The sequence below is a fragment of the Neoarius graeffei genome, chromosome 3 (genome assembly GCF_027579695.1).
Source record: "Neoarius graeffei isolate fNeoGra1 chromosome 3, fNeoGra1.pri, whole genome shotgun sequence".
Classification (NCBI taxonomy): Eukaryota; Metazoa; Chordata; class Actinopteri; order Siluriformes; family Ariidae; genus Neoarius; species Neoarius graeffei.
In genome coordinates, this window is record NC_083571.1 from 79,179,686 (window position 1) to 79,204,852 (window position 25,167).

Genomic DNA, 25,167 nt, shown 5'->3' on the forward strand with positions numbered 1-25,167 from the left:
GATTCTATGATGATCCATGAGAGGATAAATACCTGATACTCCCTATTAGTCAGACAGAACTGAGGAAGCCTTTCGGATGAAAGGTGAAACGTTTCAAGAACTTTCAAGCAAGTCCAGTTGCTCTCTTCTGTCAACCACAGATTACTATGTACCTGGATGACTGAGAATCTTCACAGACATATTTGGACACCTAACTATCACACCCATATGTGCTTGTTGAACATCCCATTCTAAATTTGGTCCTCCTTTGCTGATATAATATCCTCCACTCTTCTGGGAAGGCTTTCCAGTAGATTTTGGAGCATAGCTGTGGGGAATTGACCATTCTTGTTGGGTGAGGAGGCCTGGCACTTAGAGTTCCAGTTCATCCCAAAGGTGTTCAGTGGGGTTGAGGTCAGGGGTCTCTGCAAGACACTCGAGTTCTGCCACTCCAACCTTGACAAACCATGTCTTCATGGAGTTTGCTTTGTGCACAGGGGCATTGTCATGCTGGAACAGGTTTGGCTGAGTTCCAGTGAAGGGAAATTGTAATGTTACAGCTTGCAAAGAGATTCTTTATAATTGTGCGCTTCCATCTTTGTGTCATAGAACCACATACAGGTGTAATGGTTAGATATTTTTGGCGATATAGAGCATATCTTTAATCTTCATACAATTAAACACAGAAGGTTTGGACTGTACTGTAAGACACAACTGCCATGACTTTACAAACATTACCAGTCAAAAGTTTGGACACCCCTACTCTTTCATAGGTTTTTCTGTATTTTCTATGTTGTAGAACAATACAGAACACATCAAAACTATTAATTAACATATGGAACATATATAGAATTATATGGTAAACAAAAAAAGTGTTAAAACACAAAACAAAATATGTTTGATATTTTAGATTCTTCAAAGTAGCCACCGTTTTCCTTGATGACGCTTTGCACGCTACCGCCATTATCTTAAACAGCTTCATGAGGTAGTCACCTGGAATGCTTTTGAATTAACAGGTGTGCCTTGTTAATTGTTAATTAGTGCAATTTATTGCCTTCTTAATGCATTTGAGATCAAACAGTAAATAGTAAATTATAAAAATACAGTAAATAGCCCTATTCCACAACTGTAGTAATCTATATTAGGTTAAGAAACCATTCAGCTAAGTAAAGAGAAACGACATCCATCATTACTTTAAGACATGAAGTGCCTTTTAGTTAATAAAAATAAAGAAAAGACATTGAATTAGAAGGTGTGTCCAAACTTTTGACTGGTACTAAACATACCCAAAGTGCAATCCATGTTCGGACCTCAAACATATCTGTGAACTCTAGTATTTAGAATATGTAAATAATGATGGTTTAATGAATCATATTTAGCCCATATTGATACAAATTACGACAGAGCCTTTGAAACATTACTGTCTTTTTGCCTTTTTTAGACACCTGACTGTGGGCAGCACAGTGGTGTAGTGGTTAGCACTGTTGCCTCACAGTAAGAAGGTCCTGGGTTCAAGCCCAGCAGCTGGCAAGTGCCTTTCTGTGTGGAGTTTGCATGTTCTCCCCGTGTCCGCATGGGTTTCTTCTGGGTGCTCCGGTTTCCCCCACAGTCCAAAGGCATGCAGGTTAGGCTAATTGGTGGCTCTAAATTGACTGAAGGTGAGTGTGAATGGTTGTTTGTCTCTATGTATCAGCCCTGCGATGACCTAGCAACTTGTCCAGGGTGTACCCCGCCTCTCACCCATAGTCAGCTAGGATAGGCTCCAGCTTGCCTGCGACCCTGTAAAAGAGGATAAGCAGCTACAGATAATGGATGGATGGATAGACACCTGGCCATCACACCCATACGTGGGTCTTCCTCAAACTCTTGCTACAGAGCTGGAAGCACACAATTGTACAGTGGTGCTTGAAAGTTTGTGAACCCTTTAGATTTTCTATATTTCTGCATAAATATGATCTAAAACATCATCAAATTTTCACACAAGTCCTAAAAGTAGATAAAGAGAACCCAGTTAAAAAAATGAGACAAAATATTATACTTGGTCATTTATTTATTGAGGAAAATGATCCAATATTACAGATCTGTGAGTGGCAAAAGTATGTGAACCTCTAGGATTAGCAATTAATTTGAAGGTGAAATTAGAGTCAGGTGTTTTCAATCAATGGGATGACAATCAGGTGTGAGTGGGCACCCTGTTTTATTTAAAGAACAGGGATCTATCAAAGTCTGATCTTCACAACACATGTTTGTGGAAGTGTATCATGGCATGAACAAAGGAGATTTCTGAGGACCTCAGAAAAAGCGTTGTTGATGCTCATCAGGCTGGAAAAGGTTACAAAAGCATCTCTAAAGAGTTTGGACTCCACCAATCCACAGTCAGACAGATTGTTTACAAATGGAGGAAATTCAAGACCATCGTTACCCTCCCCAGGAGTGGTTGAACAACAAAGATCACTCCAAGAGCAAGGTGTGTAATAGTCGGCGAGGTCACAAAGGACCCCAGGGTAACTTCTAACCAACTGAAGGCCTCTCTCACATTGGCTAATATTAATGCTCATGAGTCCACCATCAGGAGAACACTGAGCAACAATGGTGTGCACGGCAGGGTTGCAAGGAGAAAGCCACTGCTCTCCAAAAAGAACATTGCTGCTCATCTGCAGTTTGCTAAAGATCACATGGACAAGCCAGAAGGCTATTGGAAAAAATGTTTTGTGGACAGATGAGACCAAAATAGAACTTTTTGGTTTAAATGAGAAGGGTTATGTTTGGAGAAAGGAAAACACTGCATTCCATCTGTGAAACATGGTGGTGGTAGTATCATGGTTTGGGCCTGTTTTGCTGCATCTGGGCCAGGACGGCTTGCCATCATTGATGGAACAATGAATTCTGATTTATACCAGCGAATTCTAAAGGAAAATGTCAGGACGTCTGTCCAGGAACTGAATCTCAAGAGATTAAGAGTCAAACTTTAGTCATATTTGTCACCAGTGGTACCATTTATTATGATAAATGAAGTTCATTGTTTTAGTTTTAATCACATAACTATATATGAGTGTTAAGGTCAGGTGTCCACATACTTTTGGCTATGTAGTGTATATAATTTGGTAGCGTCACGTCTCTTTGGTCACTGTTACCATACAGTCTGAAACCTTTTGAAAGCTTGTGGATAAATATATTAGCAGTGCTATATTGGGGTTTCCCATTTCTGGAGAGCTCAGTACAGGACCATGACGACTGGCCTCCTCTGACACAGACCAAACCATTCAGAGACTGAGCCGAAAAATCTATCTAATAATCAGATTTTTGACGATGGTGTTATATTATATGTCTCCATTGAGTGTATTTCTATATTTACAGTTGTATATTTTATGGTCATTACTCTACAATTTCGATAATGTGTGTAATTTAGTGGTCGGTTTCCCCTCCGTTCTGTAATGGAACATTCCTGTGCGCGCTCGTGCTGTCAAACGCAGGACAGGGAGGAGGGAGAGTCAACATGGCGTCCGAGCAGGTCTGTTTATAAAGTGAAATAACCTGCTTTATTACATTCATTCTGTGGTTTTTGATTCATTGCTTGGATGCGAAATGTAGCTTTGTTAGTTGATTATCAGGATGTGTAAAAGTGCAGTGGAGTGAATGTTTTTGCGGTTTTCTTCATGGTTGGGGTTCATACTGTTATGGGGGACATTTCTTGTGGTTGTTTTTTGTTTTTTACACGGTGTCTCTCTCCATTTTCGTTTGTTTCCTGCTTCTGTTTCTTCCTGAAAACAAAGTGAACAGTTTTCTCTGTGACTGTGTATAAGGCAGAAACGGGAGGGTGATTTATTTTTAGTCAGACTGTTACTCAGTAGGCTGCAGATAGACAAACTGGCGCTTGCTGCATTCCTGTCAATGTGAACCAAAGCAACGTTTTTCTCTATAGAAGTCACTTACATTTATTTATTTATCAAAACTTGAAATATAGCAATAAATAAGTATTCACACCAAGCACCTTTAGCAGTGGATGAATCTCTTCAAGTCCTCTTGGGTAAGTCTCTGGGCTGTTTCTCCCATTCTTCCTGGCAGATGCTTTCAAACTCATTCAGATTGGACTGGGAGCATCATTGACCAGCAGATTAGCTCTGTTCTTCCATCTAAGGGTTTTATCGAAAGAAAGAAAGAAAGAAAGTGCAACTTTATTCATCACACACTTATGAAATTCCTTAACGAAGAGACAGGAGGCAATGTTAAGGTTTGCGATGGGAGGTTGGACAGGATAAAGAACAAGCACATCAGAGGGACAGCACATGTGGAGAGCTTGGGAATGAAGCTAAGAGAGATGAGACGGAGATGGTATGGACACATCCTGAGAAGAGATGCAGAGCATGTTGGAAGGAGAATGTTGAGGATGGAGCTGCCAGGCAAACGAAAACGAGGAAGGCCAAAGAGGAGATACATGGATGTGGTGAGAGAGGACATGAAAGTGGTAGAGAAGGATGCGGAAGATGGGGAGCGATGGAGACAAAAGATCCGCTGTGGCAACCCCTAATTGGAAGCAGCCAAAAGAAGAAGAAGACACTTGTGAAATTCCTTAACGAAGAGACAGGAGGCAAAGTTGGAGGTGGCGGAGTTGAGGATGTTAAGGTTTGCGATGGGAGGTTGGACAGGATAAGGAACGAGCACATCAGAGGGACAGCACATGTGGAGAGCTTGGGAATGAAGCTAAGAGAGATGAGACGGAGATGGTATGGACACATCCTGAGAAGAGATGCAGAGCATGTTGGAAGGAGAATGTTGAGGATGGAGCTGCCAGGCAAACGAAAACGAGGAAGGCCAAAGAGGAGATACATGGATGTGGAGGACATGAAAGTGGTAGAGAAGGATGCGGAAGATGGGGAGCGATGGAGACGAAAGATCCGCTGTGGCAACCCCTAATTGGGAGCAGCCAAAAGAAGAAGAAGACACTTGTGAAATTCCTTAACGAAGAGACAGGAGGCAAAGTTGGAGGTGGCGGAGTTGAGGATGTTAAGGTTTGCGATGGGAGGTTGGACGGGATAAGGAACGAGCACATCAGAGGGACAGCACATGTGGAGAGCTTGGGAATGAAGCTAAGAGAGATGAGACTGAGATGGTATGGGCACATCCTGAGAAGAGATGCAGAGCATGTTGGAAGGAGAATGTTGAGGATGGAGTTGCCAGGCAAATGAAAACGAGGAAGGCCAAAGAGGAGATACATGGATGTGATGAGAGAGGACATGAAAGTGGCAGGTGTGGTAGAGAAGGATGCAGAAGACAGGGAGCAATGGAGATGAAAGATCTGCTGTGGCAACCCCTAATCGGGAGCTGCAAAAAGAAGAAGACACTTGTGAAATTCCTCTCTGCATTTAACCCATCTGAAGCAGTGAACACCCATGTGAGCAATGAGCACACACATATGCCCCTGCCCCCCCCCAAAATCTGTCCCTCTGAGTTACATGTCAATCCTGGGATTGAGGTGCTGACCTCTTCTGCTCCTCAGACCTGCCTGATCCATCCTGGTCCCCTGTGTCTGGTTGGAGTCTCATCACATCACTCCTGCGGAGGATGGCCCCGTACGGACAGTTGAAAGTCACACTTGGAAGACACTCTGGACACTTACAGTAATGCTTTTGTGGCTGAGGACTACAGCTGGCTTGCTAACTTTGGGACTGCAGTTGTCATGAACAGTTTTGCACTCCAGTTTCCATTAATGAAGAGTTTATAACATCAACGAAACTGACTTCATGTTAAAACTGTTAATGTTATAGTCATGTTGTCTGTTGTTGTCCAGATGAGGATGCGTTCCCTTTTGGGTCTGGTTCCTCTCGAGGTTTCTTCCTTGTGTGGTCTGGGGGAGTTTTTCCTTGCCACGGGCTTGCTCATTGGGGATAGATTAGGGATAAAATTGGCTCATGTCTTGGGTCATTCAGATTCTGTAAAGCTGCTTTGGGACAATGTCTATTGTTAAAAGCGCTATACAAACAAACTTGACTTGACATACCCAGAGCAGTGGGCAGCCATGCTAACAGCGCCCGGGTAGCAGTCGGGAGTTAGGTGCCTTGCTCAAGGCCACCTCAGCCCAAGGCCACCTCAGCCCAAGGCCGTCCCATATTAACCTAACCGCATGTCTTTGAACTGTGGGGGAAACCGGAGCACCCGGTGGAAACCCACCCAGACACAGGGAGAACATGCAAACTCCACACAGAAAGGCCCCCACCGGCCGCTGGGCTCGAACCCAGAACCTTCTTGCTGTGAGGCGACCATGCTAACCACTTGCACCACCATGCTGCCTACGGTGTTGAGGGCTGTCTTTCCTGGAGAGACCTGGAGACTGTAATTCATGCTTTTATTAACACACGGCTGGATTACTGCAACTCACTTTATGTTGGCCTGGATCACACTTTGTTACATCATCTGCAGCTTGTGCAGAATGCAGCGGCCCGCCTCCTCACTGGGACACGCAAGCATGATCACATTCTCCCAGTCTTAGCCTCACCCCACTGGCTCCCGGTCTCATTTAAGATTTGAGTTTAAGATTTTACTGTTTGTTTTTAAAGCTCTTAATGGGCTGGCCTCCCAGTACCTGACCAAGCTGCTACACATTCATGCCCCTGAAAGAACATTAAGATCAGCAAATCAGCTGCTACTGACATTACCCAAATCTCGGCTAAAGACCAAAGGTGACCGAGCCTTTGGGGTGGCTGCTCCTAGGCTTTGGAACAGTCTGCCATGGCACATCAGATCGGCTGACTCCATAGAGGTTTTTAAATCCTCTTTAAAAACGCACCTCTTCTCTATGGCTTTTGAAGGAACAGTCCACCGTACTTCCATAATGAAATATGCTCTTATCTGAATTGAGACGAGCTGCTCCGTACCTCTCCGAGCTTTGCGCGACCTCCCAGTCGGTCAGACGCGCTGTCACTCCTGTTAGCAATGTAGCTAGGCTCAGTATGGCCAATGGTATTTTTTGGGGCTGTAGTTAGATGCGACCAAACTCTTCCGCGTTTTTCCTGTTTACATAGGTTTATATGACCAGTGATATGAAACAAGTTCAGTTACACAAATTGAAACGTAGCGATTTTCTATGCTATGGAAAGTCCGCACTATAATGACAGGCGTACTAACACCTTCTGCGCGCTTCGGCAGCGCATTGATATCTGAGCTCCGTATCAATGTGCTGCCGAAGCGCGCAGAATGTGTTAGTACGCCTGTCATTATAGTGCGGACTTTCCATAGCATAGAAAATCGCTACGTTTCAATTTGTGTAACTGAACTTGTTTCATATCACTGGTCATATAAACCTATGTAAACAGGAAAAACACGGAAGAGTTTGGTCGCATCTAACTACAGCCCCAAAAAATACCATTGGCCATACTGAGCCTAGCTACATTGCTAACAGGAGTGACGGCGCGTCTGACTGCGTCTGACTGACTGGGAGGTCGCGCAAAGCTTGGAGAGGTACGGAGCAGCTCGTCTCAATTCAGATAAGAGCATATTTCATTATGGAAGTACGGTGGACTGTTCCTTTAATTGAGCTGGCACTTTTTGTATTTTATTTGTATATTTATTTCATATTTGTATTTTATTGGACTACACTTTGTTTTATGTATGTATTTTATGGCCTTTTTAAGTTCTGTATTTTATTACTTTTACCTTACGTCTACCTGTGCAACACTTTGGTCAGCTTCGGTTGTTTTTAAAGTGCTTTACAAATAAAGGTTGAGTTGATGGAATTAAACTCTTGTCTTTGGAATGTTGCTGTGCTGAAAGGTGAACCTTCACCTGAGTCTGAGTACATTCTAGAGCAGGTTTTCTTCAGATAACTTTCTATAGGCTGTGAGATCAGTCTCCATGTCCCTGCTGCTGAGACGTGCCCTATAGTATGATGCTGTCACCACCATGCTTCGCTGTAAGAATGGTATTAACCTGTTGATGAGCGGTCCCTGGTTTTTCCAAATGTAATGCTTGCACTTCAACCCAAATAGCTCATTTTCTGTATCATCAGGCCAGAGAAGTTCTTTCCTCATGCCCTCAGAGTCAGTTAAGTGTCTGTGGAGGTCTTCTGAAGCTTTGTTAGAGAGACCATTGGGTTGTTGGTCACCTCCATGGCCAAGGTCCTTCTAGCCTGGTTACTGAGTTTGCTGGGCAGCTGGCTGTAGGAAGAGCGCTGCTGGTTCCAAACGTCTTCCATTTAACAGTGGTGGCACAATAAAACATAGGGAAGTGGTTTTATGCCCTTGCCCAGGTCTGTGTTTCGGCACAGTTTGTTTGATCGGTCTACTGAGAGCTTCTTGGACTTCATGGCTTGGGGTTGTTTTTTGTTTGGTTGGTTGGTTGGTTTTTTGTTTTGGTATGATGTGCACTGTGAAATGTTGGACCTCGTACACAGGTGTGCGGCTCGAAATTATTTCCAGTCAGTTGGAAATGTGGGGACACATTTGGTCCATCACATGTGGACACCAGTCCTGTTCTGGAGACATCTCAAGAAGATAATCAAAGCAATAAGGATGCACCCGAGCTCAGTTCAGGGTGCCTTTTGCCAAGGGTTGACCATACTTACTTATTTCATGAAAGAGCTTTGATTTTGTAATAAGTTTGCAAAAATTTCTAAAAACATGTTTCACTTGTCATTATGGATTGTTGTGTTGAGAGTGTTTGCAAAAAAGTACATTTAATTCCTTTTAAATGAAATCTACAACACCGTAAAGAAAAAAAAAACAGGGTCTAAACTAGAAAAGCACTCGGAGAGCGCAGACCTCCACCAAGAATCCTTTAAAAAAATCCGGGATCCAGAAGGTGATCCGGATCACCGCCAAAATTTAATGGATTGTTACTTGTGCCCAGTCACGCCTCTGGAAAAAATTTCAGAGCAATCCGTTCATTACTTTTTCCATAATGTTGCTAACAGACAAACAAACAAACCAACGCTACCGAAAAAATAACCTCCTTGGCGGAGGTAATAACAGTTGTGTGGTCCTGACAAACAACCAAAAAAGCTCCGGTGACACAACAGGGGGGGAAAAAAAAACAACAGATATGAGCATGTTGTCTTTTTTTTTTTTTCCACAAAATGTAAACCAACATTCAGAAACCAGGTGGGAAAAAATAAGTACGCCCCATCATTCAGTAACATGTATAGAACCATCTTTAGAAACAATATCTTGAAGTAAATGTTTTCTGTAGGAGTTTAAAAAGCTCACGTTATTTTAGATAATTTTTTTAGAGAAAGTTTTGGCCCACTCTCCTTTATAACATTTGCTTCAGTTTATTGATGTTTGAGGGGTTTTTTTTCTTTGCATGGCTCTCTTAATATCCTGCCACAGCACCTCAGTGGATTTGAGGTCTGATTTGTTTGGACATACCTTCTAATTCACTGTTTTTTTTTCCTTTATTTTTATTAATTAGGTTACTTCATGTCTTAAAGTAATGATGGATGTCGTTTCTCTTTGCTTAGTTGATCAGTTCTTAACATAATATAGATTACTACAGTTAGGAATAGGGATATTTACTGTTTTTTTATTATTTACTATTTACTGTTTGATCTCAAACACATTAAGAAGGCAAGAAATTGCACTAATTAACTTTTGACGAGGCACCTGTTAATTGAAAAGCATTACGGGTGACGACCTCATGAAGCTGGTGAAGGTAATGCCAATAGTGTGCAAAGCGTCATCAAGGTAAACAGTGGATACATTGAAGAATCTAAAATATGAACATTTTTTAACACTTTTTTTTTTTGTTTGTTTGTTTACCACATAATTCTATATATGTTCCATATGCTGCTTCATAGTTTAGATGTCTTCAGTATTGTTCTACAATGTAGAAAATACAAAACACAGAAAAACCTATGAATAAGTGTGTCCAAACTTTTGACTGGTACTGTATATGCCATTATACAGTATGTAACATTAATAATCACCTTCTGGGTGCAGCATCCTTATGAAGGTGGTTGAAAAAAAAAAATATATATATATATATACCAAGAGTGTACAAAGCTTCATCAGGAATACAGCTGGGAAATTAAAATATACAATAGTTTTATGTTTAACACTTTTCTTGGTTACTGCATAATTCCATACATGTTGCACTGTATGGCCAAAAGTATGTGGACACCTGACCATCACACCCATATGTGGTTCTTCTCCAAATAGTAGAGGGCCTGGGTTAGATACAGTTGAAACCGTATATTTACATACACTTTAGGAAAAGACACAATCTTTTTTTTTTTCTCATAGTCAGACATGAAATCAGACATTCACTTTAACTTTTTCATGTCTGTCTGAATATTTAAAATTATTTCAATGTACTTAATGCCAAATTAATCAGAGAAGGAGTTTTTTATTTAATATTTTAATTGCTTTTATCAAATCAGAAGTTTACATACACTGCAGTTTGTGTGCCTTTAAACAATGTAGGAATGCCCAGATGATGATGTCATGTCTTTGGAAGCTTCTGATAGGTTAATTGGCAACATTTGAATTAATTGGAGACACACCTGAGACACACACCTGTGATTGTATTTTAAGGAACACCTCAAACACGGTGCTTCCTTGTACACAACATGGGTAAACCTAAAGAAATTGATCAAGATCTCAGACTAAGAATGGTTAACTTGCACAAGTCTGGCTCATCTTTGGGGGAAATTTCAAGAAGCCTGAAGGTGCCACGGTCTTCAGTTCAAACCATTATACGAAAGTATAAACAATGTGGGAATGTCGAGCCATCATACAGCACAGGAAGGAGACGGATTCTGAGTCCCAGAGATGAGCGGGTTCTGGTCAGTGCTGTGCATAAGAACCCAAGAATGAATGCAAAGGACCTCGTGAAGATGATGGCTGAAGCTGGTAAGAGTGTGTCACTGTCCACGGTGAAACGAGTTCTGCACCAACATGGGCTGAAAGGCCACTCTGCCAGGAGAAAGCCATTACTCCAACACAAACATAAACAGGCCAGATTACAGTTTGCAAATGAACACAGGGGAAAGGATCTCAATTTTTGGAGACATGTCTTGTGGTCGGATGAAACTAAAATTGAGCTGTTTGGCCATAATCAACAATGATATGTTTGGAGAAAAAAAGGAGACGCTTACAATCCTAACAACACCATACCAACAGTGAAACATGGCGGAGGCAGCATCATGTTGTAGGGTTGTTTTGCTGCAGGAGGTACTGGTGCACTTCACAAAATCAATGGAGTAATGAAGAAGGAACAGTATGTGGAGATACTGAACCAACACCTGAAAGCATCTGCCAGGAAGTTAAAGCTTGGCCGCAAATGGGTCTTCCAAATGGACAATGACCCGAAGCACACCGCCAAACTGGTCAAAAAATGGCTTGATGACAACAAAGTCAATGTTTTGGAGTGGCCATCACAAAGCCCCGACCTCAACCCTATTGAGCATTTGTGGGCAGAGCTGAAACGACATGTGCATGCAAAGCAGCCAAAAAATATGGCCCAGTTATACCAGTTCTGTCAAGAGGAATGGGCCAAAATTCCTGTCAAGTATTGTGCAAAGCTTGTTGAAGGTTATCCAAAATGTTTGACCCAAGTCAGACAGTTTAAGGGCAATTGTACCAAGTACTGATGAAGTGTATGTAAACTTCTGATTTGATAAAAGCAATTAAAATATTGAATAAAAAACTCCTCCTCTGATTAATTTGGCATTAAGTACATTGAAATAATTTTAAATATTCAGACAGACATGAAAAAGTTAAAGTGAATGTCTGATTTCATGTCTGACTATGAGAAAAAAAAAGATTGTGTCTTTTCCTAAAGTGTATGTAAATATACGGTTTCAACTGTATGTATGCACATAATTTAGGAGAGGATAACTCAATTGTTATAGGCTAATTTGAACCCAAGGAACAACTTGGGATGTGTGCCAAAATCACTATCCTGGGCGAACGGGCCGAAAATTACCAATCCAAGATGGCTGCCGGTAGCCATATTGAAAATATCAATTTTTGAACCACTCACCACAGAAGTATGTGCAATACCTCATTTTATGGGTTTTGGGGTATGAGGACTCCATTAGTGACATCATTCATTTTCATGATTGAAGGAAAAGGGAACAAGCTATGATCAAGAGCAAGGTAAAAAAAAAAAAACACACAAATTGGCCAAAATTGCAGTTTCACAGAAAACATGAGAAAAATAGAATAACCCGACCTCAAACATGAAATCATGGAATTGGGAGACCTATGCACATAATTTAGGAAAGTATAAGAAAGCAAGCATTTGATTAATAAAAAGAAATTGTATTTTCAATCATACTATGATGATCAATGGAATGTTAACTTGTAGTGAAAAATACAACACAAAACTTATTACTTTAGTAGGCAGCAATATCTTGAGAGCCTAAATATTTAACAGCCAACAGTACAACTTTTAACATCACATTATTACTGTTTGTGTCACATAAAGCAGGGTCAGGAACACGAAGAGTAACACACTAATAATAATATCGTAATACCGGTGGCCATCTTGGATTGGTAATTGTCAGGCTGTTCACCCCAGGTAGCAATTTTGCTGAGGCTCCAAGTCTCCTGTCATTTGGCATTTTTCTAAAAAATCTCCTGACGTGAAAAAAATCCTCCCGACATTTCGTTGACTGAAGTCGAAAACTTTTTTTATGCAGTTTTTTTCTGCGGAAGGCGATTGCAGCGCCACTCGATCGTCAGTTACTGTTTTCGCTGTAAGAGGTAACCTCACCTAGTCTAGTTCCCGCCTTCCGCCAGAAGTAAATCTGTGTACTTTCAGTTTTCTGCGGTCGGCAGCATTTTTTGCATTGACCAACGAAAAGGAGTACATTAAGGATGACAAAATGCAGAACCTGATGGCTCTCAACTGCCTAAGAAGTCAACAAAGTACTTGTCGAAGTATCAGTCGAGTTGGAAAACGGCATATCCATCAGTCAGAGAGAGCAAGAAAGGACTGACGTTCGCCGAGTGTGTTTACTGTTTTGAGACTTTCTCGGTAGCCTATGGCGGTAAAAACGATCTTTGAAAACATTCCGATCAACAAAAACACAGACAGTGAACATTCTACCAAACAAAGTGGTACTCAAGCAAGATTGACTGACTGATCTACGTCAGTCAATATTAGTAACCGAAACTGTGGACGATAAAGTGACAAAAGCTGAGGTACTGTTTTTTGCCAGTTTATAGCTGAGCATAACTTACCATTTTCTGTTGCCAACCATATAACTCGGCTTGTGAAGGCAGCTTTTCCAGATAGCAGAAAAATATCAGTGTAGACACACAAAAAACGCAGCTATAATCAATAAGGCTCTTGCTCCTCACTATATGGAAAACATTGTGGAAACTGCTCAAGAGGGCCCGATCACCATCATGATGGAGGAGTCCAATAAAAGGTCAGATGACAAAGTTTGTGCCATCATGGTCAGATTGCTTGACAAAAGGACCTTCAGAGTTGAAAACAGATTTCTAGGCATTCCAGTGTGCAATATACCGAATGCTCAAAACTCGATCACAACTCTACAAGACACACTACAGTAAGTGTTTTTCCCATAATATAATAATTATTAACAGATAAGAGAATAGCTTTTTATTCGTCCTTAAATTCTGTGTCAATCTAATGATAGGCCATACCACTTCTTATTAAAAAAATTTGTAATAAACACAGATAACACATGCTATGAGACCAAACCAAGTACCTCCTTGATCTCTTTGGCTAAGAAGGCAACAGTCCAGTATAATACTAAATTTATGGAGAAGAGAGTTCCTGAATAAATAGACTGTGATACTGAAACTCTGTGATTGAAAAAAGGACAGTAACTGCAATAAGTAAACTTAATTATCCTATTACAGTGATCCATCTACATTGTTTTATCTGTCTCCTAATGTTGTTATAAATTTGATTCTTGATATTATTTCATCATCGTTCTAAATTTCAAAAAGATAAATGGTTTTGTTTTGGAATTTATTTACAATTTATTTTTTTCAAGATTTTATTACTTCCTCCTTGATATGATTTTGTACTTCACCCAACTGACAGATAACAAAATTTGAATAAATAGATGTTATTTTGATACAGAAATCTTGACCTGGGGTCAACTGTGCAGAAAAATGAGGGCTGCGATAGTGAGGTGAGAAAGAGAGTGCAGGCAGGGTGGAGCAGTTGGAGAAGGATTTCGGGAGTCATTTGTGATCGGAAAGTCCCAGCAAAAGTGAAAGGTAAGATGTATAAGACAGTAGTGAGACCAGCTGTGATGTATGGATTGGAGACCGTACCCTTAACGAAGAGACAGGAGGCAAAGTTGGAGGTGGCGGAGTTGAGGATGTTAAGGTTTGCGATGGGAGGTTGGACAGGATAAGGAACGAGCACATCAGAGGGACAGCACATGTGGAGACCTTGGGAATTAAGCTAAGAGAGATGAGACTGAGATGGAATGGGCACATCCTGAGAAGAGATGCAGAGCATGTTGGAAGGAGAATGTTGAGGATGGAGCTGCCAGGCAAACAAAAACGAGGCAGGCCAAAGAGGAGATACATGGATGTGGTGAGAGAGGACATGAAAGTGGCAGGTGTGGTAGAGAAGGATGCCGAAGACAGGGAGCAATGGAGACGAAAGATCCGCTGTGGCGACCCCTAATTGGGAGCAGCCAAAAGAAGAAGAAGACGATTTTGATACAGAAATCTTGTGTGTTTGTACATTTTAAATCAATTGTACCGGTATGTGTATCATTTAGCATCTTCCTGTAGCTTTGTGTATGTCATTCAAGGTTTAAAAAATTCTGCCTATTTTCTGGGGTGAGTGTAAGGAGATCTCCCTCTTTTTCATTGAGCTTGGTTGGAGCCTCTGATTTTGGCACACATCCCAAGTTATTCCTTGGGGTCAAATTAGCCTAGAACAGTGGAGTTATCCTCTCCTAAATGATGTGCATGCATTTCTAAGCCTGGTCCTAGACTAAAACCGTTGTTACAAAGTTGGAAGCACACGATTGTATAGAATGTCTTTTTATGCTACAGCTTTATTGTCTTCCTTCACTGGAACTAAGAGGCCCAAACCTGTTCCAGCATGACAGTGCCCCTGTGCACAAAGCAATCTTCATGAAGACATGATTTATCAAGGTTGGAGTGGAAGAACTCCAGTGACCTACACAGAGCCCTGACCTCAACCCCACTGAACACCTTTGGGATGAACTGGAACACCAGTTGCATCCAAGACCTCCTCACAAATCTCCACAGCCACGCTGCAAAATCTAGTGGAAAGCCTTCCCAGAAGAGTGGAGGTTATTATAACAGGAAAGGCGGGAGCGCCTCTGTATTAATTTCCACTTTTATCGAATGTGAATTTATGGGTATTCACATACTTTTGACCACAGTGTGTATTTCATCTTGTTAATGAGTAGACAATATTCAAACCCTTCTACAACCTCGATTCCAAAAAAGTTGGGACAAAGAACAAATTGTAAATAAAAACGGAATGCAATGATGTGGAAGTTTCAAAATTCCATATTTTATTCAGAATAGAACATAGATGACATATCAAATGTTTCAACTGAGAAAATGTATCTTTTAAAGAGAAAAATTAGGTGATTTTAAATTTCATGACAACACATCTCAAAGTTGGGACAAGGCCATGTTTACCACTGTGAGACATCCCCTTTTCTCTTTACAACAGTCTGTAAACGTCTGGGGACTGAGGAGACAAGTTGCTCAAGTTTAGGGATAGGAATTCTTGTCTAATGTAGGATTCTAGTTGCTCAACTGTCTTAGGTATTTTTTGTCGTATCTTCCATTTTATGATGCGCCAAATGTTTTCTATGGGTGAAAGATCTGGACTGCAGGCTGGCCAGTTCAGTACCCGGACCCTTCTTCTACGCAGCCATGATGCTGTAATTGATGCAGTATGTGGTTTGGCATTGTCATGTTGGAAAATGCAAGGTCTTCCCTGAAAGAGACGTCGTCTGGACGGGAGCATATGTTGCTCTAGAACCTGGATATACCTTTCAGCATTGATGGTGTCTTTCCAGATGTGTAAGCTGCCCATGCCACACGCACTAATGCAACCCCATACCATCAGAGATGCAGGCTTCTGAACTGAGCGCTGATAACAACTTGGGTCGTCCTTCTCCTCTTTAGTCCGAATGACACGGCGTCCCTGATTTCCATAAAGAACTTCACATTTTGATTCGTCTGACCACAGAACAGTTTTCCACTTTGCCACAGTCCATTTTAAATGAGCCTTGGCCCAGAGAAGACGTCTGTGCTTCTGGATCATGTTTAGATACGGCTTCTTCTTTGAACTATAGAGTTTTAGCTGGCACCGGCGGATGGCACGGTGAATTGTGTTCACAAACAATGTTCTCTGGAAATATTCCTGAGCCCATTTTGTGATTTCCAATACAGAAGCATGCCTGTATGTGATGCAGTGCCGTCTAAGGGCCCGAAGATCACGGGCACCCAGTATGGTTTTCCGGCCTTGACCCTTACACACAGAGATTCTTCCAGGTTCTCTGAATCTTTTGATGATATTATGCACTGTAGATGATGATATGTTCAAGCTCTTTGCAATTTTACACTGTTGAACTCCTTTCTGATATTGCTCCACTATTTGTCCGTGCAGAATTAGGGGGATTGGTGATCCTCTTCCCATCTTTACTTCTGAGAGCCGTTGCCACTCCAAGATGCTCTTTTTATACCCAGTCATGTTAATGACCTATTGCCAATTGACCTAATGAGTTGCAATTTGGTCCTCCAGCTGTTCCTTTTTTGTACCTTTTAACTTTTCCAGCCTCTTATTGCCCCTGTCCCAACTTTTTTGAGATGTGTTGCTGTCATGAACTTTCAAATGAGCCAATATTTGGCATGAAATTTCAAAATGTCTCACTTTCGACATTTGATATGTTGTCTATGTTCTATTGTGAATACAATATCAGTTTTTCAGATTTGTAAATTATTGCATTCCGTTTTTATTTACAATTTGTACTTTGTCCCAACTTTTTTGGAATCGGGGGTTGTATAAGCAGGTGTGTCCAAACCTTTGGCTGGTAGAGTAATTGCATAAGGATGTAATATAAATGTATGAGTATTGTAAGTGTGTCTAAAGTAACCGTCCTCCCTTTCCCCCTCTATAGGAGAGCTCAAATGGTCCGGTGAAGAAGTCAATGCGGGAGAAAGCCATTGAGCGAAGGACTGTTAGTAAGGAACACAACAGTAACTTCAAGGCTGGATATGTGCCCATAGAAGAGGAGAGACTGCACAAGACAGGGCTGAGGGGTCGAAAAGGCAACGTTGCTGTGTGCATCATAGTCCTGCTCTTCCTGCTTGCGCTCATCAACCTTATTGTGAGTGAATCTGAAGAGAACATTTGTGTTCACTTGTCATTTTTGAAATGTGTTCCTGTACTTACACTTTTCACATTCTGACACTTCCCAATCATATGGCAGCAGTGCAGTGAGCATCATCATGCAGCGCTTTAGTTAATTTCCGCTTCAAGCATCATCATGAGGAATGTATGTCTGGGAGCTAAATGGTGCTGGTTTTGGCTTTTTTACACTATTCTGTATAAACTCTAAATGAGAGGAGCAGTTTCTGAAATACACACACCAGCCTGTCTGAAACCAGCAACCATGCCCCATCACTGAGATCACATTTTTCCTCCATTTCGAAGTTTCCTGTGAACAGTATCTCAAGCTCTTTATCTGTATCTGCATCATTTTGTGCATTGTGCTGCCTGCACATGAATGACTGACTGGGTAATGGCATGAATGAACAAGTGTCCTTATTGAAATATTAATGGTTGCTCTTGTGCTTTCTCACTGTGTGCCAGATAACGCTGGTGATTTGGACAGTTATTCGGATCGGCCCTAATGGCTGCGACAGTATGGAGTTCCATGAGAGCGGACTGCTGCGCTTTAAGCAGAAAGCTGACATGGGGGTGGTTCACCCACTGCACAAGAGCACTGTAGGAGGCAGGAAGGACCAGGACCTTGTCATCACTGGCAACAACAACCCAGTGAGTGTGGATAAGACTACCAGTGATTAGTCTTTGAACCTGAGCAAGTCACATATACAGTGGTGCTTGAAAGTTTGTGAACCCTTTAGAATTTTCTATATTTCTGCATAAATATGACCTAAAACATCATCAGATTTTCACACAAGTCCTAAAAGTAGATAAAGAGAACCCAGTTAAACAAATGAGACAAAAATATTATACTTGGTCATTTATTTATTGAGGAAAATGAGCCAATATTACATATCTGTGAGTGGCAAAAGTATGTGAACCTCTAGGATTAGCAGTTAATTTGAAGGTGAGATTAGAGTCAGGTGTTTTCAATCAATGGGATGACAATCAGGTGTGAGTGGGCACCCTGTTTTATTTAAAGAACAGGGATCTATCAAAGTCTGATCTTCACAACACATGTTTGTGGAAGTGTATCATGGCACGAACAAAGGAGATTTCTGAGGACCTCAGAAAAAGCGTTGTTGATGCTCATCAGGCTGGAAAAGGTTACAAAACCATCTCTAAAGAGTTTGGACTCCACCAATCCACAGTCAGACAGATTGTGTACAAATGGAGGAAATTCAAGACCATTGTTACCCTCCCCAGGAGTGGTCGATCAACAAAGATCACTCCAAGAGCAAGGCGTGTAATAGTCGGTGAGGTCACAAAGAACGCCAGGGTAACTTCTAAGCAACTGAAGACCTCTCTCATATTGGCTAATGTTCATGAGTCCACCATCAGGAGAACACTGAACAACAATGGCAGGGTTGCAAGGAGAAAGCCACTGGTCTCCAGAAAGAACATTGCTGCTCGTCTGCAGTTTGCTAAAGATCATGTGGACAAGCCAGAAGGCTATTGGAAAAATGTTTTTTGGATGGATGAGACCAAAATAGAACTTTTTGGTTTAAATGAGAAGCGTTATGTTTGGAGAAAGGAAAACACTGCATTCCAGCATAAGAACCTTATCCCATCTGTGAAACACGGTGGTAGTGTCATGGTTTGGGCCCATTTTGCTGCATCTGGGCCAGGACAGCTTGCCATCATTGATGGAACAATGAATTCTGAATTATACCAGCGAATTCGGTGGCACAGTGGTGTAGTGGTTAGCGCTGTCGCCTCACAGCAAGAAGGTCCGGGTTCGAGCCCCATGGCTGGCGAGGGCCTTTCTGTGCGGAGTTTGCATGTTATCCCCGTGTCCACATGGGTTTCCTCCGGGTGCTCCGGTTTCCCCCACAGTCCAAAGACATGCAGGTTACGTTAACTGGTGACTCTAAATTGACTGTAGGTGTGAATGTGAGTGTGAATGGTTGTCTGTGTCTGTGTGTCAGCCCTGTGATGACCTGGCGACTTGTCCAGGGTGTACCCCGCCTTTCGCCTGTAGTCAGCTGAGATGGGCTCCAGCTTGCCTGCGAACCTGTAGAACAGGATAAAGCGGCTAGAGATAATGAGACCAGCGAATTCTAAAGGAAAATGTCAGGACATCTGTCCATGAACTGAATCTCAAAAGAAGGTGGGTCATGCAGCAAGACAACAACCCTAAGCACACAGTCGTTCTACCAAAGAATGGTTAAAGAAGAATAAAGTTAATGTTTTGGAATGGCCAAGTCAAAGTCTTGACCTTAATCCAATTGAAATGTTGTGGAAGGACCTGAAGTGAGCAGTTCATGTGAGGAAACCCACCAACATCTCAGAGTTGAAGCTGTTCTGTATGGAAGAATGGGCTAAAATTCCTCCAAGCCGGTGTGCAGGACTGATCAACAGTTACCGGAAACGTTTAGTTGCAGTTATTGCTGCAAAAGGGGGTCACACCAGATACTGAAAGCAAAGGCTCACATACTTTTTGCCACTCACAGATATGTAATATTGGATCATTTTCCTCAATAAATAAATGCCCAAGTATAATATTTTAGTCTCATTTGTTTAACCGGGTTCTCTTTATCTACTTTTAGGACTTGTGTGAAACTCTGATGATGTTTTAGCTTATATTCATGTAGAAATATAGAAAATTCTAAAGGGTTCACAAACTTTCAAGCACTACTGTAACTCCTAAAGCTTTTGGAAGTTAGCACTAGTTAAGTGCTACTAGACCCCCCCCAGTTTTGTTTTTAACTTAAGCCATCTGTGTATGTTCGTTTGTGCTTCTTTGTATGAATTTGTGGATTTAGGTGGTATTTCAACAAGGGAACACCAGGCTAAGTGTTGAGAGAGACAAGACGTCTATCACCAGTGACCTGGGCGTTTCCTTCACTGACCCACGGACGCAAACCACCTTCTTTAGCACAGACTTTGATAACCACGAGTTCCACTTGCCCAAACAAGTCAATGTGCTCAATGTGAAGAAAGCCTCCACTGAAAGGGTGAGTGGTGTTCTATCACATTTTCATTTCATCTCCACAATATAAACAAACAACGTGTGTGTGTGAGTGATGATATGGAATTTTTTGTATCAGATGCTCTGTTTACAGAATGCGTAGAAACAGCGTTGAAAAGTACACAATATTTTTTTACACCCTTTTCACTGGCTGATCCAGTAACTATCAATGAACAATCACCTCAATAAGCGCCCTATGGGGATACAGTTACCACTTTTAACATCATCCACGACTGTGGCCCTGTCCACACGGCAACGGATTCAGGTGAATCTGATAAAATTGTTTATCGTTTCGGCCTGGCGTCCACACGGCACCGGCGTTTTGGGTGCCCCAAAACGAAATCTTTTGAGAACGGGTTCCAGAGTGAAAAAATCTGGCAACAGAGCCGTTGCGAAGTCGTCTGGATGAGTAGAACGGATTTGTTTACGATGACGTCACAACCACATGTGCTTCACGCCGGGTAGAAGTGTAACGAACTCGATGCGAGTTGTCAACAAATCCTATAACTTGGTTCATGAAACGCGCTTACAAAATATTTTCACTGTGAATATTTATTGTGTAATGGTGCAAAGTAAGAGAGAGAGAGAGAGAGAATAGCCCTTAGGGCAGAGTCAATCCCGCCAGCAAAAATAGGGAAAAAAAAGGAGCGATCTCACCTCTTCAGATGTTGGTTTAAGTCCGACAATACATTCCTCAAAAAGGGTGTAGAAGAACAAAGTAATCCATCAACGTGTAGCATTCAATTTATTCCGGACCATTAAAGAATTCCAGAATGTTGGCGTACCGGCTTCCATCTACCCCCGTTCATTCCTCTCTCTCTCCATCTACCCCCATTCATTCCTCTTTCCGCGTCTCCATTCAAAAAACGAGCACGTGATTTAAAGGGACTATATCCATAGGATAGGGAGTGAGAAAGTGTGTGCGTGTGACAGTGACAGGGATAGTCATTGTGCGCATGCATCTACTTCTATTGTTCTGGTGTCTCCCCGTCTTACAGCGCACGTAAAGGTGTGGCATGTGTATTGCATCGTTTTCAGCAAGCGTTGCGTTGCCATATGAACCTGATATTTTACTGATCCGTTGCCCATGTGGACGCGATATTTAAAAAAAAAAAAAATCTCGTTGCCGTTGTCGTGTGGATGTAGCCTGTGTTGGACTGAGGCTGGTTCTAGAGGACTTGAAACAGGGACTCGTTTTAAATGACTACCGTGTAGTTACTGTCCAGAACCGGAAATGAGTCAACACTCGACAGCGGCCATTCATTGTACATGCACTGACTGATTCTGAGTCCTGGTCTCTGTTTTCAACACTGCATGTTCAGAGGTTAGAAAGAATAAAAACACATTTTATGACTGACTATCGTGCATCAACAACAGTTCTAGCTTTGTTGGTAACATTTTGTACAGATTAAAGTTGTTCCCATGTTAAAAAAAGTATCAGTGACTAATATTCTGACATAATTGGCACACTTGGCAGTGAAGAATCAAATTAAATTACCTATAGCTGTTTTTCAAATCCATAGTAAAAATAGTGTCATTCCGGTCCAAAAATACACTTTAGACCTAGCTGAAACACCATGGACATTTTGAAGGCTTTCTGCCTGGAAAATGGACCATTTTGGGTTGCGCACACATGAGTTCATGTCTAATTTACAGTAACTTCCCTTGGTCCAATATCAATTTGGTTTGTATTTCCTGCATACGGAGGCTTGGTCGTGTAATGCAGCAGGTATAACTCAAAATCCATAATCTGAGCATCTGGTGAACAAACACAGCATAGTTCATTGATATCAAGGGAATATTAAAGATGAAAATGTGATTTTTACAGATCACTAGCAACGCATCGTCTGATCTCATGATCAAAGGTGACCACAAGGCCATCATTCGTGGAAACGAGGGCGTCTTCATCATGGGCAAGACAGTTGAGTTGAGGATGGGTGGTGATATTGAGCTCAAAGCTGTAAGTAGCGTCTTCTGCTTCAGAGCTGCTTATCTGTCATACTTTTGTGTAACAGTAGAGATTAAAATAACTTGACAGTGACGCATGTTTCTGAATGAAACCTAGACTCTGAGTGGTTTTGGTGACCATGATTTTCAGTGATCAATTAATTCACGATTGAATTCTGTGACTCCTCAACCTCAGGAAGTAATCCATGTTCACCATGTCATACACAGGAGAACAGCATTGTTCTGAATGGCTCTGTGATGTTTAGTCCATCGCGCATCCCGAACACCTCCCTGGGGGGTGAGCTGTACTTCAACGAAGGCCTGGAGAGGTACAAGCTCTGTATGTGTGCAGATGGGACCCTGTTCAGAGTGCAGGTCAAATATCCCAACATGGGCTGCCAGACTACGGACAACCCCTGTAGAGCGGCACACTGAGAGGAGGGGAAATCCACAAGACTTGCACACACTAACACACCTGTGTGTGTGTGTTTTTGAGAATTGATAACAGCTCTGCTATTTCAACACTAAATCATATCATTTTTATAGAGAGATTTGTCTACAGACATAGTTACATATAAAACCTAAAAACACTCGTTCTGCTTCTGCTGTGTTTAAGTCTTGATCATTATACACATTCACTTTTATAATTGCTCATAACCTTAAACCCCTTCAGCTCCACCCTACACAACCACACTTGTTTTTATTATGTAATGACTTGGCCAAAGAGCTGCCTTTCATTTATCATTGAATCACGTTGGCATTTTTATTGTTTTTAAAGCTGATTGTTTTTTAGCTTTCTGTACTGCATTATGTTGTTTATGAAGGTTTGTTGCAGCAGTATTATAGGTCTTTGTTTGTTTTTGGTAACAATAGTTTACGAAACCCATTATTTCTCTGGAATATGGTGCATCATCAAACTAAACTGAGAGAATCTGTTATGGAAAATCCAGACATTCGTGTCAGGGCTGGGGTTCTGAGATATTTATGCTATTTCTCATGTTTTATATATTTCTATATAAATGTACTCGTATGTTGGCAGCTGTATATGGCCAAGATTCACTTTAAAACAAATCTCAGTTCGCTAGTTCAGGAAGCTGAAATGTATTAGCCATGTAGAAGCACAGTCTATACTGTGTGTGAAAGGGATGATCTATTTGCCACATCACTTAACCATGTACTCATAAGTTACTTACCACCAGTCATACGGTTGATATTATAGTACAGCAGCATTACTATTTACCTTCTACATTCACCGGCCACTTTAATAGGAACAAATTCTTGATTCTAAGATTCTTGTTCTTGGCTGCAGGAGCGGAACCCGGTGTGGTGTTCTGCTGTTGCGTGCTGAGATGCTTTTCTGCTCACCACGGTTGTAAAGAGTGATTATATGAGTTGCTATATCCTTCCTGGCAGCTTGAACCATCTCATCTCATCTCATTATTTCTAGCCGCTTTATCCTTCTACAGGGTCGCAGGCAAGCTGGAGCCTATCCCAGCTTGCCTGCGAAAAGCGAAAGGCGGGGTAGACCCTGGACAAGTCGCCAGGTCATCACAGGGCTGACACATAGACACAGACAACCATTCACACTCACATTCACACCTACGGTCAATTTAGAGTCACCAGTTAACCTAACCTGCATGTCTTTGGACTGTGGGGGAAACCGGAGGAAACCCACGCGGACACGGGGAGAACATGCAAACTCCGCACAGAAAGGCCCTCGCCGGCCACGGGGCTCGAACCCGGACCTTCTTGCTGTGAGGCGACAGCGCTAACCACTACACCACCGTGCCGCCCAGCTTGAACCAATCTGGCCATTTTCCTCTGAGCTCTCTTATCAACAAGGTGTTTGTTTCCACCCACAGAACTGTCACTCAATGTTTTTCTGTTTTTCGCACCATTCTGTGTAAACTCTAGAGACTGTTGTGTGTGGAAAATTCTAGGATATCAGCAGTTTCTGAAATACTCAAACCAGTCCATCTGGCACCAACACCCATGCCACAGTGAAAGAAAGTCATGCTTTGAGCTCACAATTTTTTTTCATTCGGATGTTTGAAGTGAACATTAACTGAAGCTCTTGATTTGTATCTGCATGATTTCATACATTGTGCTGCTGTCAAGGGATCGGCTGATTAGAGAACTGCATCAAACAGCAGGTGGCTGGTGTGTAAGTGCCCACTTAGGTTTGCTTTATTTAACAGTGTCATTTGATTTTAAAAACAACGTCTGCTACAAAAAAATGGGTATGGATGCACTTCAGCCTGAAGCTAAAAATAATTTTGTCAGTCATATATTAACTTGTGGGCGGCACGGTGGTGTAGTGGTTAGCGCTGTCGCCTCACAGCAAGAAGGTCCTGGGTTCGAGCCCCGGGGCCGGCGAGGGCCTTTCTGTGTGGAGTTTGCATGTTCTCCCCGTGTCCACGTGGGTTTCCTCCGGGTGCTCCGGTTTCCCCCACAGTCCAAAGACATGCAGGTTAGGTTAACTGGTGACTCTAAATTGACCGTAGGTGTGAATGTGAGTGTGAATGGTTGTCTGTGTCTATGTGTCAGCCCTGTGATGACCTGGCGACTTGTCCAGGGTGTACCCCGCCTTTCGCCCGTAGTCAGCTGGGATAGGCTCCAGCTTGCCTGCGACCCTGTAGAACAGGATAAAGCGGCTACAGATGATGAGATAAGATATTAACTTGTGCTTTTAAAAATTAGAAAAATGTATGGCTATTTGACTTGATATTTTGTGCAATATAACACTTTTGCTTGGATCGTAGTTTTCATGTGCAGTATTTATTTGAATAATTGTTTTCTTTTTAAGAAGTGTACAAGTGATGACCATGCTGCATTTTCACTAATGGTCATTAACTCGTGTTACAAGCAGGTGCAGTTTAAAATGGATAAAAAAAAATTCATTA

General features: G+C 41.9%; 1 protein-coding gene across 1 annotated transcript; it reads left to right on the top strand.

The window, feature by feature from the left end:
- The first annotated feature begins 3,438 nt into the window (after positions 1–3,438).
- Positions 3,439–23,787, top strand: sgcb (sarcoglycan, beta (dystrophin-associated glycoprotein)). Its single transcript, XM_060916037.1, has 6 exons — positions 3,439–3,490; positions 17,078–17,287; positions 17,773–17,958; positions 20,112–20,303; positions 22,146–22,277; positions 22,493–23,787. Exons 1-6 carry the CDS (start codon positions 3,476–3,478, stop codon positions 22,697–22,699), a joined length of 942 nt encoding a protein of 313 aa, XP_060772020.1. The 5' UTR covers positions 3,439–3,475; the 3' UTR covers positions 22,700–23,787.
- Positions 23,788–25,167: the final 1,380 nt, after the last annotated feature.